The 14382-nt window shown below is 42.2% G+C and overlaps 2 protein-coding genes across 2 annotated transcripts; one reads left to right on the top strand and one right to left on the bottom strand.

Annotated features, from left to right (window-relative positions):
* Positions 1–153: 153 nt before the first annotated feature.
* LOC139289273 (transcriptional regulator QRICH1-like) lies at positions 154–7280 on the top strand. Its single transcript, XM_070910843.1, has 12 exons — positions 154–346; positions 1068–1357; positions 1451–1543; positions 1645–1785; positions 1880–2656; positions 2763–2940; positions 3078–3232; positions 3355–3469; positions 3894–4002; positions 4299–4447; positions 4532–4622; positions 5786–7280. The coding sequence occupies exons 2-12, from the start codon at positions 1103–1105 to the stop codon at positions 5970–5972; spliced, it is 2250 nt and encodes a 749-aa protein (XP_070766944.1). The 5' UTR covers positions 154–346; positions 1068–1102; the 3' UTR covers positions 5973–7280.
* Positions 6847–13025, bottom strand: LOC139289274 (receptor-type tyrosine-protein phosphatase V-like). Its single transcript, XM_070910844.1, has 11 exons — positions 12901–13025; positions 11968–12063; positions 11120–11219; positions 10935–11025; positions 10751–10827; positions 10503–10637; positions 9786–9908; positions 9483–9643; positions 9225–9360; positions 7944–8005; positions 6847–7816 (listed from the first exon to the last, which is right to left on the bottom strand). Exons 2-11 carry the CDS (start codon positions 11970–11972, stop codon positions 7582–7584), a joined length of 1125 nt encoding a protein of 374 aa, XP_070766945.1. The 5' UTR covers positions 11973–12063; positions 12901–13025; the 3' UTR covers positions 6847–7581.
* Positions 13026–14382: the final 1357 nt, after the last annotated feature.

The raw sequence follows: 14382 nt of genomic DNA, 5'->3' as shown, positions 1-14382 counted from the left end.
GCTACTTCAGCCGTGTGTGTCGCCTTTAATGGACTATCCTACAAACGTCAGCTACCGCGATACCATGTTGTGGAAATATCGCGACAGCACGACAGAGTTACAAATCGCTTGCTTATTGGTCTGAGGGTACTGTTGTAAGATGGCGCCCAGCGAAATATGAGTGGTTAAGAAAAAGAAAAAACTACAGCTAGCCATCTGACGAAAATCACGAAAAATAAAGAATAAGCCAGCCACATAGAAACGTCAGCAGCACGTCGCTTCCCTGCTCGTTGGAAGAGGAGCAACGTTTCGAGGGTAGAGAAGCGCTTGTGGGCGGCTCGAGCCTCGGCCCGGTTCAGGAAGAGAGGTAGCTAACGCGCCTGCTAACGTTAGCCTGCTAGCTTTGGATATAACAGAAGAATGTAGTCGGTACAACGTTAACGACAGGGGAGAGTAACCCCAGTTTCCGTGACTTTCCGTTTAAGTACCGCCTGCAAGGTAGCTATTGTGTTGTTTGTGCACACGATCACATTATTACACTTTGCCCAACACAGCTGTGGCTGGGTCGTATTTGCAAACAACACGCGGCTAGGTAGCTAGCAGTGTACCTGGCTAACCTAGCTTGTTGTGTAATCAGCTGTTGGATTCTCCGTTATAGAGCGATTGCACCGTGCTCACTATCTTAACTTAATTGTTGTAAAACTTGAATGTTTTCATTATGCAGCCGTTTCCGTCGCTGTTGTGAATACTGCATCGGATTTGGAAAGTGGCCGCGCTTTTGTCCCTGCTCGTACACACTCAGCTAAAATTAACCCTTTCGTATTACCATCTGTCTGTGTTGCCACTGGACAGTGATCTGTAGGACAGTTTGTAAACACACACATTTTAACTGATGTCAGCGCAGCGTTTGTTTGTCATTTTATTGTTACTTCAAACCCATCGCTGTCTTCTTGCTTTTCAAGTGCGTTTGAGTCGTAAGCGTTTTGACAGGGTCACTGAAATGTGATTTGTTGTTTATACAGATATAGATTGCACCTAAGCCTGCATTTAATTCAAAACAATCTGAAATGTATTCCGCCTTTCCTCAGATCCCCACCTACAGAGGAAGACACTGTCAGCAGCAATGAATAACTCCCTGGATGGTACAGGCTCCTATGAAGAGCTTGTGAGGCAGAAAGCTCGGAGCATCCCGCAGCATCGCATGAAGGAGTTCCTAGAGTCCTTGGCTAGCAAGGGTCCAGATGCCCTTCAGGAGTTCAGCCAGCAAAGTGGAGATACTACAACCACCACCACCACTATGGTCTACCAACAGGAGGCTAACTGCATCTACACAGATAGCACAGAGGTGGCAGGGTCACTGCTGGAACTTGCTTGTCCGGTAAATCAGCGCAGTAAATTGTCACATAGCAATCTTATAAAGAGCTCTGTCCTTTAAATTAAGCTCTCTGACAGACACTGTCTTCTGGTGCAGGTTCAGGTGCAGGTCCAGCCGCAGCAGCAGATACAGGAGTCCACGTCTCAGCAGCAGTCTGTACAACAGAGTACAGAGCAACAAATAGTGCAGGTTTGTACCTTTTTATTATACCTCGGTTGTTGTTGTAGTATCACTTAATCCTGTTCCAGTTAATCCTTGGTCCACTAATTATCTATTATCTCTAATTTCAGGTGCAGATCCAGGGCCAGCAGCAAGGTCAGATGCTGGGTCAGGTACTCCAAGTGCCCTCTGGCTCCCATCAACAGCTTCAAGGTGTGACCACTGCACAGCTGATTCAGCCTGGGGAACTCACCGAGGAGCAGCACCAACAGGTACATTTAAGCACACTCTCAACATTGTGATAGATTTGCAAATTTTGCCATCAGCCAGAGTTTGAATTTATCATCTCCCTCCCATGTGCTTTAGCTGCAAGCCCAGTTGGTGGCAGCTGTTGCAGGAGGACAACAGATCCAAATCCAGACTGTGGGGGCCCTCTCTCCCACCCAGCAGCAGGACAATGTTGAGAGGAGGGTGCTGGGAACCACTGTTGCTACATCACAGGGAGCAGGTGTCCTCCAGCCAGCTAAGAAGCGTAAGGTTGACATGCCCATCACTGTGTCCTATGCCCTACCTGGTCAGCAGGTAGCCACAGTACTGGCTATCCCTCAGGGACAGGGCCAGCAGCAAAGTTACGTGTCCCTGCGGCCAGACCTCCTAACTGTGGACAGCTCCCACCTTTACAGTGCTACGGGCACAATCACCAGTCCCACAGGGGAGACCTGGACAATCCCTGTCTATTCTGCTCCTGCTGGTTCCGGAGGCCGCGAGCAGGTCACGCACATTGCCATCCCCCAGGAGGCTTATGGGACTGTGCAGGTTGCGGGGACAAACACTACAACAATGACCACAATGCCAACACAAGTTACTGTTGAAAATGACAAGCTGAAAATCCCTGCCAGTCAAAGTCAGACAGCGCAGGCCGTTTCCAGCATAACAAGCTCTGGAGGAATGGGGGGCCAAGAAGAGGTGGTGCACACACTGGCTGCAAACACACTGTTTCCTGCACAGCTAATGAATGGAAACATCCACATCCCCGTGGCAGTACAGGGCTACCCCAACACTACACAGTCCCTTATCTGGGATCCACAGCAGCAGGTGCTGCACACACAGGGCCTGTCAGGGCAGGACACACATCAGCTTCAGGTAAAAACACAGTTGTTGAACTATGTTGGTGTGTTATCATGGCCAGATACACATATAGACTCGTATTTCTGGATTGCATGAGGTAACCGTGCTTATGTCTGCGCAGGGTCAGACAGTGGTAACAGAAGTAGATGGCCATGGCCAGCAGCAAGTGCAGGTGCAGGAGCTGCTGCTGCCTGCCACTCTGAAGCCGGAGGAGGGGCTGGACGTGTGGCGACTTTGGGCTCAACGGAAAAACGCAGAGTTGGACAAATCAGACAAAAATAAACTGGCTCCAATTGGCCGTAAGTGCATATACACAATGTTTCTCATACTGTTAAAACAATATTTTATTGTTGATGTTCATATGGGTATTGCAAGTATCTCTTCTCTGTTTTCATTTGCCAACCCAATTACTGATGTGTGTGTGTGTGTGTTTTAGGACGCCAGGCACTGCGTTTCCAGGAGGATTTGGTGTCATGTGCGGTGGCTGAGCTCTCCATGGGTCTCTCTTTGATGACAACAGAGGCTCGGGGGCTGGAGGGGGAGTCTTATGAGTCTGATGTTCTCTACTATGTATTTCTGTGCATACAAAAAGTAAGTTCATTATGCACACGAACATACACACGTGCTCTCCTTTCAACATCCATTCCGTCTCTGTTGGTACTTGCAAACACTGTTAAATTGCATATTTCTTCCTCTTAATTTCCCCCCTTCAGTATCTCTTTGATAATGGTCGCGTGGATGACGTCTTCTCAGACCAGTACTACACTCGCTTCGCTCACAGTCTGCACCAGATCTTGGAGCCTTGGAGACCGTCTATTCATCCTCTAGGTGTGGACAAAAGCTGTTTACCAAACCTTGTGTGGACTTGCACTGCATGTTACTCTCTAATGAACTTAATGTTTTATCAACTTGTTTTATCTCGGATACAGTATGCAATAGTGAATATAAAAACCCTTCATGTTAGGGGTGTCATTAATCAAAGTGTCTGCCCCATCTCAATCCAATTGGATATTTATATTTATTTTCCTAAATTTTCCTAATAATAAAACTGCACAGGGCAAGAGTAGCCCAAACAGGCCAAAAAAGCTGCTCTCCTGCTAGAACTATAGGGCTTGGCATAATAATGTTGAGATAGCAGTTGTCATTGATTAAACATTACTGATTAAGTGATGATTTGCTTCCTTGTGACGTTGCTTTCCCAATTTTATAAACTGCCAGGTCTTCATAATCTGCCCTGTACCTCCCCTACCAGGTTATATTATCCCCAGCCATGTGACAGAGGAGATGCTGTGGGAATGTAAACAGCTGGGAGCTCATTCTCCCTCGACGCTGCTCACAACTCTAATGTTCTTCAACACCAAGTGAGTCTCACCGCTTTCCCTCATGCAGCGTTTACTTCTGTCATCACACACAAAAAATGTTTTTACACTGCTTAATCGGCATGCAGCAATATTGTTTGTTTATATATTTCTGTACATAAGAGCAAACATTCATCTAGAACACAGATAATTCCGTCGGAAAAAATACAAATCTACAAAAGACACTGCTGCCGATATTCTGTAATAATAATATGATTACATATATATATATATATATATATATATATATATATATATATATATAATATTCATTCAATATATATTTTGTATTTTAACAGGTATTTCCACCTGAAAACAGTGGATCAGCATCTAAAAGTGGCCTTTTCTAAGGTGCTGAGACACACCAGGAAGAGTCCCAACAACCCCAAAGACAAGAGCACCAGCATCCGATACCTGAAGTCAACAGAGAGGTTCATAGGACAGAAAGGTTAGAGTGCACATGAATTAGATTTCTGGAAGAGGAAGCCTCACACAATATTTATACTGTTTGTATATATATTTTTTTGTTCAGTCACAGATGACATGTACTCAGAGCAGCTGGAGGACCCAGAGAACCCGCTGAGATGCCCCATCAAGCTCTACGACTTCTACCTCTTCAAATGGTAAATATAAAACTATAGGAAGGATGACAGGGTGAAGGGTTTTATCGGGAAACTAAAACATGTTTTCGAGGTGTAAACATGTTTGTATGCCTTTTTTATGTAATGAAACATTTATAAAACAGTATCTTTTTTGTTTTGTACTACTTTGTACTTGCATGTAGTGTTTTTCCCTCTGGCCAGGGTTAGGGTTATCGATTCATGATGAGAGTCAAGAGTTTCTCTTTTGAGGTGCTGCTGCTACCTTTAAATAAAACTCTTCTGTTTATATGTTATTGACATGGGATGTGGAGTACACGTCGCACTCAGTGTTCAGTGTCTGTTGCTAGGCAACTGACCAAAACATGGATTCCGTATAATAACTCTTCCCTTTTCTCCTCTCAAAAACAGTGGATGATTTGTATGTTTCTCCCTCTTCTATGCACAGGAATGAAGGAAACTAACTTCTTTGGCCTTTGCTGTCTGTAAAAATGTCAGCGTCCTTCACAGCTTGTGAATAGGGAGAAAAGAGCCGCTTAAAAAATCAGAAATGCCACAAAGGAATAGATGGGATGAAATTGATTTGCAGTGTGGGCACAAAATGTATATTTAACACAATAAAAACGATCAGAGATGTCGTCCACACATGGCTGACACCCAATACCATTGATGGCGTAGATGGTGTTATACACCCAGGCAGAAGGAAAACTAAACAGTAATAAATAATGCACCATGGCAACATAAAGGAGACTATATGTCAAATAGAGCTGCAACAGTTTGATGAATCGTTTTCAAGCAAAATGCCAGACATCCACTAGTTTCTGCTCTTCCATCGTGATGATTTGCTGCTTTTTTTCTGTTTTCATCCCTTCATCGTGGGCTCTGAGAAATTGTAATCGTCAGTTTTCCCCCGCTTTTGGACATTTTGTACATTGAATGGAGAAAATTATCAGATTAATCCTTGATGAAAATAATTAGTTGCAGCCCTGATGTCAATAGGACGAAGGGAACGAACAACAACACTACAAGATTAAGAGCCAGATTGTATATAAAGTGTTTAAAAAAACAAGAATTATTTAATAAAATTGTATTGTATGCAGAGACGGGCTAAAACTGTAACTTTGACATCTGGTAAACAAGTGCATCCTGAAAATGTGCTCACGCTGTGTTCTCTGTTTCTCTGTCAGTCCGCAGAGCGCTAAAGGTCGCAATGACACCTTCTACCTGACTCCTGAGCCCGTGGTGGCTCCGAACAGCCCCATCTGGTACTCAACTCAGCCAATCCCAAAAGAGCAGCTGGAGCAGATGCTTGCCCGCATCCTCGTCGTCCGCGAAATCCAGGAAGTTCTTAACCTGTCGGAGAGCGTGCACTAGTTGGAGCGGAGAAGAACAATAAATGGACTAGACTCTTCCTCTTTCTCTTCACCCAGCCTTTGATTGCTCATTATCAAGTAGTTTTTTATTCTCACACACCCTCCTGTGGTCTTTAAGGGTGGCATGTATATGTTTATATTCATTCTGTGTCAGCATATCGTACACAACACGGACTGTACATACACAGACAACCAATACAGGTGATGATTTGTCTTATTGAGGCAATCTCTCAACTTTACCACAAGTTTTCTTCTTTTTGTTTTGGCCAAAGGATGTAGTGTCTAATCTTTTTATTGGACCTGAACTCTAATTTAAATGTTATTTTAACTGTTGGTTCTCCTTACCGATAGTTTGGAACAATTGTTAATTTTCTGTCCCGTTTTTGTTTTAATCTGTAATATATTTCATATATATTTTCACTTGGGGTTGGCCTGCGCTATGCTGCTTTTCATAGACATCCCTCTTCGTTGCTCTACTTTCATCTGCCTTGTTAAGTCTCACAGTGAATACCTCAGTGGTATTAAGACTACATTAAGCAGTCAAACATAGGTTAAAAGTTCATTTTCAAGTTGTGTGAATTCTCCCTCTTTGTATTTCACTCTCGTCTGTCTTGAGCTGAGACTCGCTTGTTAGTGGCTGCTGCCTGGGCTGTAGCGCCCCCTGTTGGACGAGCTCAGCAGCATTGAATCACATCAGGACACGGATTTAATTGCAATGCAGTGCCGCCACTCGACCTGCAGCTACTAGCACTTGTCACATGGTGGAAACGTGGCGGAGGGAGGGACGGACGAAGGATGCGGACTGCTGCTGGATCCTCCTTTCTCTCTTCTGTCTATCACCGACCCCAAAACTCACCCGGAGAGGGATCTATTGTATCATACATGTTTATTACATGACAGATGAAAGACTCTTAAAAGTGGGTTAGCCCTTAATGTTCTATAATGTACAATACTCATAGCTCCTTCATGTACTGTAATGGGTTTCAGTCATCTAAGGAGAATGGCAGTGCCTGTGTGTTTTTGAAACATGACCTTTTTTGTACAGCCACTATACCATGTGTCTGCCTTTCTAGCAAGTCTGCTATCAATCCTGCACATGCATCCTTAAGTACTGACAGCCTGCATTGTGTGATATAAAATGGTGCACAATGATTTCTTTTCATAAAACCTAAATAAAAGTCGTCTCACATCATCACCTCATCAGTAGTGGAGGCAAGCAAAGATACAAAACAAGTTGTCCAAACACGTTCGGTGGCTGCACACGGTTGACATTTTGGGTTAACATGAAGAGCGTTTTCTAGGGAGCATCACTGTCGAGGTTTAACTGCGTGCACAGGTGGCAGCCTCGTTCTCATGGAATCTCATGTTAGTAGAGGAACAGGTTTGACCTGAGTGGCAGGTTCTTTTCCTGAATTTTCACTTCTGGCAACAATACGAACTGCTGCGTCTGTGGTTTCTCTACAAGCATTAATTTGCACGTCAGGCCAGTTTTCAGCCTGCAGGGCTTGTTGTCATACAGCAACAAGGTATTATTTCCGCAGTCTTTCTCCTTCCTGCTCAGGTACTGTGTGAGGGCTTGCTTGTTTTTAGCAGCTTCACAGTATGTGAGTTCAGGAGGTGTGTGAGCCTGGATTAAACAGTGATGATGAAGGCAGTAGCCTCCTCAGTAGGTTCCCAGGATGTAAAATCTGCTGCACTGTGTTCTGCGGTTGGTCTGACGGAGGCGCCTGTCGATGGTGGTGTTGTCTCCTCCTCCCTGCTCGGTTTCCCCGTGCTGAGGAGCTGTGGGATCGATCCTGAATGTGCGGGTTAATATTTGAACTGGCTCCCTGAGTTAGTGGGCTCCTGGGAAAGAGAAGACACCTAATTAAAATGTCATCATACGTTACAGTGACTAATAACATGCTGCCTGTGCCGAAATTGAATTTGGGGTGTGTTGGTGCTCACTGGGAGCTCATTTCTGTATTCTCACCATGCTGGGGTTCCTCCACTGAGCCAGTGTACCAGACACTGATGAACAAATATGTACTGCTCCTGAGTGCACACAAAGGAATGAGCAGGTAATGAGGACGAGGCCAGTAGAGCACACCGTGTTTATGAGTAAGGAGATGCATGAGTGTCATAGTAAGAAAGCAATGTGAGTGAACTACTGGTATGTAATTAAACACTAAATACTACAGTCTGAACAGGACTATGGTCCATTTAAGTGAATATAAAGCACATTTTAAGTTTCAAATAAGCTGTTCTGCTACCAAGCAGTGGTGGATTTTAAGGTTTTCTCCTTACCTTTCCTGTGTGATGAACTTCAACAACATTTATGACAGTTAGACTTACTAGTTACCTTCCAAATTAAGAGAATGAACTCATGATGAGCATATTAGTTGAATGCTTCGTTATACAGTACATTAAAGAAAAAGTATGACATTTTGAGCTATATGCTTATTCTGTTTATTGCCAAGATGAGAAGATTGATGACTCTCTACAGATATGAGTAGCGTACCTCTCAAAATGTTGAATTATTATTGAATTAATTATTATTAAAGTTAATACTTTTAGTTATGATACTTTAAGTAATTTGCTGATATTATTTACATTACTCAAGCAACGTTCTTGTCATTGTGATAAAGTATGTTTACATGGTGGAATCAATACTTTATTCAATACTAGTATTCTTCAACTAAATAAACTTAAGAAATAAACAGTCAATAATTATATATATATATGACAATAACATTATCAAATTTCACATAAGTCTGATGACCCTGTCCAAGTGAGCAGTGGTGGAAAGTAAATACATTTACCCAAGCACTGTACTTAAGATACTTAACTTGAGGTACTTTACTTAATAGCATTTCCATTTTATGTTACTTTATACTTCTTCTCCACTACACTTCAGAGGGAAATATTGCACCACATGTTTTACTACATTTAACTGAAAGCTATAGTTAAGTTACTTTTCAAATGATTTTACATACAAAACATTATCAGTTTATAAAATATGAAGCATTGTTATACTGTAGATTAAACTACCCATAATAAAGTCAATTTTAAACTTTACCTTGACAACATTAAAATGCAAAAGTACTTTTACTTTTCATACTTAAAGTAATACTTTTGTACCTTTATTAAACATTTTGAAGGCAGGACTTTTAATCGAGTAATTTTTAACTTTGTTATGCTGCTTTTACTTAAGTAAAAGATCTCAATACTCAATACGTCCACCGCCGCAAGTGCGTGTTAGTACTGGACTGACCAGATTCTGGACCATCCACATTCGATGTAGCCGTAGGTCCTCCACAGCAGCCCGGATGTCAGGCCGAATGCCCCTCGCACACAGCTGCATCAGCCACAGCAATGTCACAAATGTCCCTGAACGCCCCACACCTGCACTGAAACACATAAACAGAGGATTCACCTTAAACACCGCCTCATGCACCATCTGATTGATAAGGGGCACAGTTTTTATGTTTCCTCAAGGAGAGGGTGATGGGCTGAAGGTCAGAGGTCAGACCTGCAGTGCACCACAGCCGGCCCCAGGCGAGGTATGGTTTCCAAATGCTGCCGCACATGCTCAGTGAAGGCACAGAGTGAGGATGAGTTCTTAGGGACACCCCGGTCTGGCCAGGAAGGGTAGTAGTAGTGTGTGATTATCCTGTCTGTTGTACAGTCTCTCTGAAACACAAACACTTTCCTTTAATCCAACCACAAGGACGACTTCTTCTTTGATTGATTAGCGGTACGGTCAGTGCACACAGAAGTCAACAGCAGCAGTTTAAAGGCACCAAAGAGGGTGATGGATGTGTGTTTTGCTCACCTGTCTAAGGTTAATGGTGGTGATAAAATAATCTGGACCTTGTTTGCGGGTCACTGTTGTCACTTGGATCAGTCCATGATAAACTGTCCCTCGTTCCAGAGGCCAATACTTATCACACAGCACCTGCACACAGAGAGAGAAGGGACAAGGTCAAATCTTCAAGGACTTGACTTTCCTCATGTCATGTACCGTATATTAAAGGAATTGTTATTAAACACACGTATTTGCTTTCTTGCTGAGAGTTAGATGTGAAGATTGATACCACTCTTGTGTCTGTACAATAAATATGAAGATCCCAGCATCATCTGGCTAGCTTAGCTTAGCACAAGGACTGGAAACAGGGGGAGACAGCTAGCTACTAGCTAGCTCTGTCCAAAAATATCAAAATACACCTACCAGCACCTCTAAAGCTCATTAATTAATGTTGTATCTTGTGTGTTTAATTTGCTGCTACACTGGGTAATACAACCTCTAGCCTGAGAACAGTCTCGCCCAGGCTAGCCATTTCCCCCTATTTCCAGTCTTTATGCTAAGCTAACTTCTCCTTGCTGTAGCTTCATTTTTAGCGTACAGACATGAGAGTGGTATCCATCTTCTCATCTAACTCTTGAAACAGAATAGGTGTATTTCACCAAAATGTCTAACAATCCCTTTAAAACAAGAGGTGAATAGAGATTGGCATGCAACAGATACACAAACTGAATGTGTCTTTCTCACTATGTCTTTGTGTCTCAGAGCAGTCACCATGACGATTATCCTGACGTTTTGCTCCCACACCATCCTCCAGAAGTCAGCCATGGTGTTATGCAAAGGACCCTGGGTGCAGATGAAGTCTCTTTCTGATCCTCCACCCTGAGTACAGACACGCAGTCATTAACAGACGCAGACAGATGTAGAGACAGACAGACAGGCGATAAAGCAGGAAGACAAAATAAAGATGCTTGAGGAAGTGAATGAGTTCTTACTGGCACAAAATTTGCATTGATGTAGTCAGTGTGCGGATGGGAGTTTTGGACGGACAGCCTCACCCGACAGTGGTCATCTATGACAAGATGTGGTCAGAAAATGGAAAGCAGACAAATAAAAGTCTCACACATTGCCACACATTCTTACTGTGATCTGTTCTAGCATGATACCTTTTGCACTTACATGGCAATATGTAGGGGTATCTGTTCTTTTCTCTGTTGGCCTCCAAGTCCCCCACTCTGGTGGGGAGGTCTTTGCCAACTTCATTTAGCTCCTTTGCAGAGCCAAAGACATTAGGGCACAGATGACAAACACTTCTAGCTTCACAAATCAGAAATCTAATCCAAGTTTTAAAACATGCAAGTTACCTCAAACTCCTGTTTAAAGCCTCTGTTGTCATTGGCTGCAAGTGTCTGGCATCCAAAGCGAAACTCCTGTAGAATTTGCGCTCTTGAGAAAGTTTGGACCCTGTGAAACATGATCGTATCACATTAAACCATTTTAAGACCATTGATTCAGTCAGATCATGAGGATAAGTCTGGTGGTATTCTACATTTTCCTTTCTGTCAACAAATTAAAAGACAAAAACCAACAATTAATTGTTCCTAATGAGTATCTGCCGTGTGGCCAACGCTTGATATGGCTTATTCCTTTGTGTCATAGACCTCCAAAAACTATTAAAAGCAATCACAATGAACAAGGGCACTGTATTTATTTTGAGTAGATCCTACATCCACCATACAGCTGCCATAAACACTCACCAGCATACCAAATTAGCAGCTGAAAATAGTCCCTAATAAATGCACTCTTAACTCAAGTTTGAGAAACATTTTCTAAAAGCCCCAGAGCCCGGCTGTTATACGAAATTAGCCTTTTTGAAATGGAAGTAAACACTCATCATAATACAGTTGAATCAACCCCTGAAACAGTTTCAACAAAACCAGAACATTATAACCTTCATGAAGATAGGGCTCATTGCAGGACTGTTGCATTAGTCTGCATTACTTTTAGTTGGGTGTACCTAATAAACTGGCAACTGTGTGAACATTTGTGACTTTTTTTAAAGATTAACATCTTCAGTAATGACGTGCCACAGACAGGGTAGGTAGGTTTTGGTCTTTTCATGAGATTTGTTGACAATTACAAAAATACAGAATACTATCAGCCTCATCCTTTAAGCATAGTCTCAGGACGCTACAAGAAATGTTGTACTTACCTCATGTCTTTTCTTGCGGTCCACTTCGTACTTTAAATGCAAATTTAGCTGGGGGTCAGGGTGTTGAATGACGCCAGGATTAATTCAGCGCTGATGCTGTGGAAAAGATACAAAATCCTGATATAAAGCAAACCTTTATAAATTCAAATCAATAAATCAATGGAGAAGTAGACTGGAAAGCTGATAACATTGTGTCTACCTCTTGTTTTCCACCTCCCCCTAGTTGTTAAAAAGGAATTTTTCCTCATAAACAGAGAAATGTGATACCAGAAACACACAATGGTGCAGATGAGAGAACAGCTGTACTACACATGTAATGAAGTTATTTAACAAGGATAGGTCCCACTGAGATTGAAATTCTCTTTTTTCCAAGGGAGCCCTGGCTAAGATAGGCAACAGCACATAGTAAAAACAAGTGACACAAAATGGAAGAACAGACAATACTACAACACATAACATCCCAAGGAACAAAGTGCAGTACAAGCCATGCATCCAAAATATCAGCTCAAGCAGAGACACCCCAACGATTCTGTCTCCAGATCTTTCAAAATTGATTTAAAAGCATTGAAAGGAATCAGATCATGGAGTTTTAAAACGTTTTGCAATACATTCCAGTCTGAGGGTGTGCAACACCTAAAAGCCCTTTTCCCTGTCTCTGTACGAACATTTGATACAGACAACATATACAAGTCATGTGAATGCAAAGAAAACTGTCCAGCACTCTTCTGTGAAATAAGTCAGGGGCTTTTAACAAATATATTCGCGTTTGTTTAAGCCCTGAGGTGGCAGAGTTTAGCTTAACAGTTCAACAGTCACACAGGACAATTAGTAGAAAACCTGCTCCAACAAGTTCCCAACCCCAAACACCAACAGCACAGGAACTAAACAGAGAGTCCCAACAGCTTCAGTGTTGTACGTTTGTTTCAGGATTACCTTTCCAAACGGGCTTCTGTTGAATGCTATGAGTCTGCCACAGCCTGAAGAGAAAGGGTACAGGACCACACTGCTCCTAGTCATCTTAAAGTTGTCTGGTTTTAATAATCCTCTCTCTCTCTCTCTATCTGAGTGTCTCTCTCTCTCTCTCTGGGGAGGAGGAAGTGTGATGGGTGGAGACAGTGGGTGGAGAGAGGAACACTATACTTCTGGGAGGGATGTCAGAATGTGATGTCCTCAGCTATTCTCTGTACTCACAGTGCCATTCCTCCTCACACTTAAAACATTGGCAACAATGGACATTTGTTTATGTTATTTCTTTGAAACACGTATTGATTAAAGGCTGGGATACCAGCCTTGTCTTATTGTGATCTTACTACACGGTGCTTTGTGGTATTTTCAAATCCTTGTGGTGTTGTTTTAATCTTGTAAATTACATTCTGTGCATCATTGGTGATATGGGATAAATAAGAGAGGATTTCATTTTAGAACTGACTTGAATTGCGGGTTAAGATCTTTAATTGGGACATTTTTCATTGGACATCCCTGGGCTAGTGAGGTGAAATCTTTATTTTTGTATGATTCATATATTTGTTTTATTTTTGGAAACAGGTTACAGTGTAATATGTTTGATGCTCAGTGCATATTGTTCCTGATGCACAAGGAAAAATGGCGTGTTGATGTTTGGGAGACATCAAAGTGCCGCCCATATTCTCAACTTTCCTTCTATTCCACCCTAAAGCCAGGAGGGTCAGCATGTCTGTTCATCCTAAATTCAAGGTCAGTGTATACAAATAGTTCTCAGTGAGCAGGAGATTAAATTGAATTAAAACACACACAAACACACACACCTGCTTTAGAAAGAGCCTGCACCTTAATAATAATAGTAATAGGAAATGTGTAGCAAAAATGTTTTTTCTTCTTCTCCCCTGTATTGTTAATCACTTCACAACCCCTCATATTTACTGACCCTCAGTTGGAAACAGTTCTATATAATAACTATTACTTGTAGTGAACCTTATTATTAGACACAAAGTGGTAGCACTTAATCATGAATTATTAATCAGTATAATAGTGTTAACATTATTTGGAAAGACGTCTGTCACAATAATGGAAACTTCTATCACTAACACTATTATAAGTGCTGTGGCTACTGTTGGATAAAAACAGTTCTGGGTGAGTGGTGTCTGCGTTTTCTGTAGGCCTATTGTGGACATACTTCTATACTTTTCCAGACAGACTTGTAACTTGTACTTATATTCAACTGATAATATTTCAAGAAATAAGACATGTCAGCTGAACCACAGTGCAAAATACGCCATGGCCCTTTAAAACACACACTTCCCTGCCTCCCTCTTTCTTGTTGGTATAGACCATCACAGGTCCTTCAGGATGTCCTTGAAGAAACTGAGTAATAATAATCAGTTTTATTTCATAATAATTTCACTCACAGGTGACTGTATATTATGGCAGCAGAAAGGA

This window comes from Enoplosus armatus, chromosome 8 (genome assembly GCF_043641665.1).
Source record: "Enoplosus armatus isolate fEnoArm2 chromosome 8, fEnoArm2.hap1, whole genome shotgun sequence".
Taxonomy (NCBI): domain Eukaryota; kingdom Metazoa; phylum Chordata; class Actinopteri; order Centrarchiformes; family Enoplosidae; genus Enoplosus; species Enoplosus armatus.
This window is presented reverse-complemented; position numbering and strand designations above follow the sequence as displayed.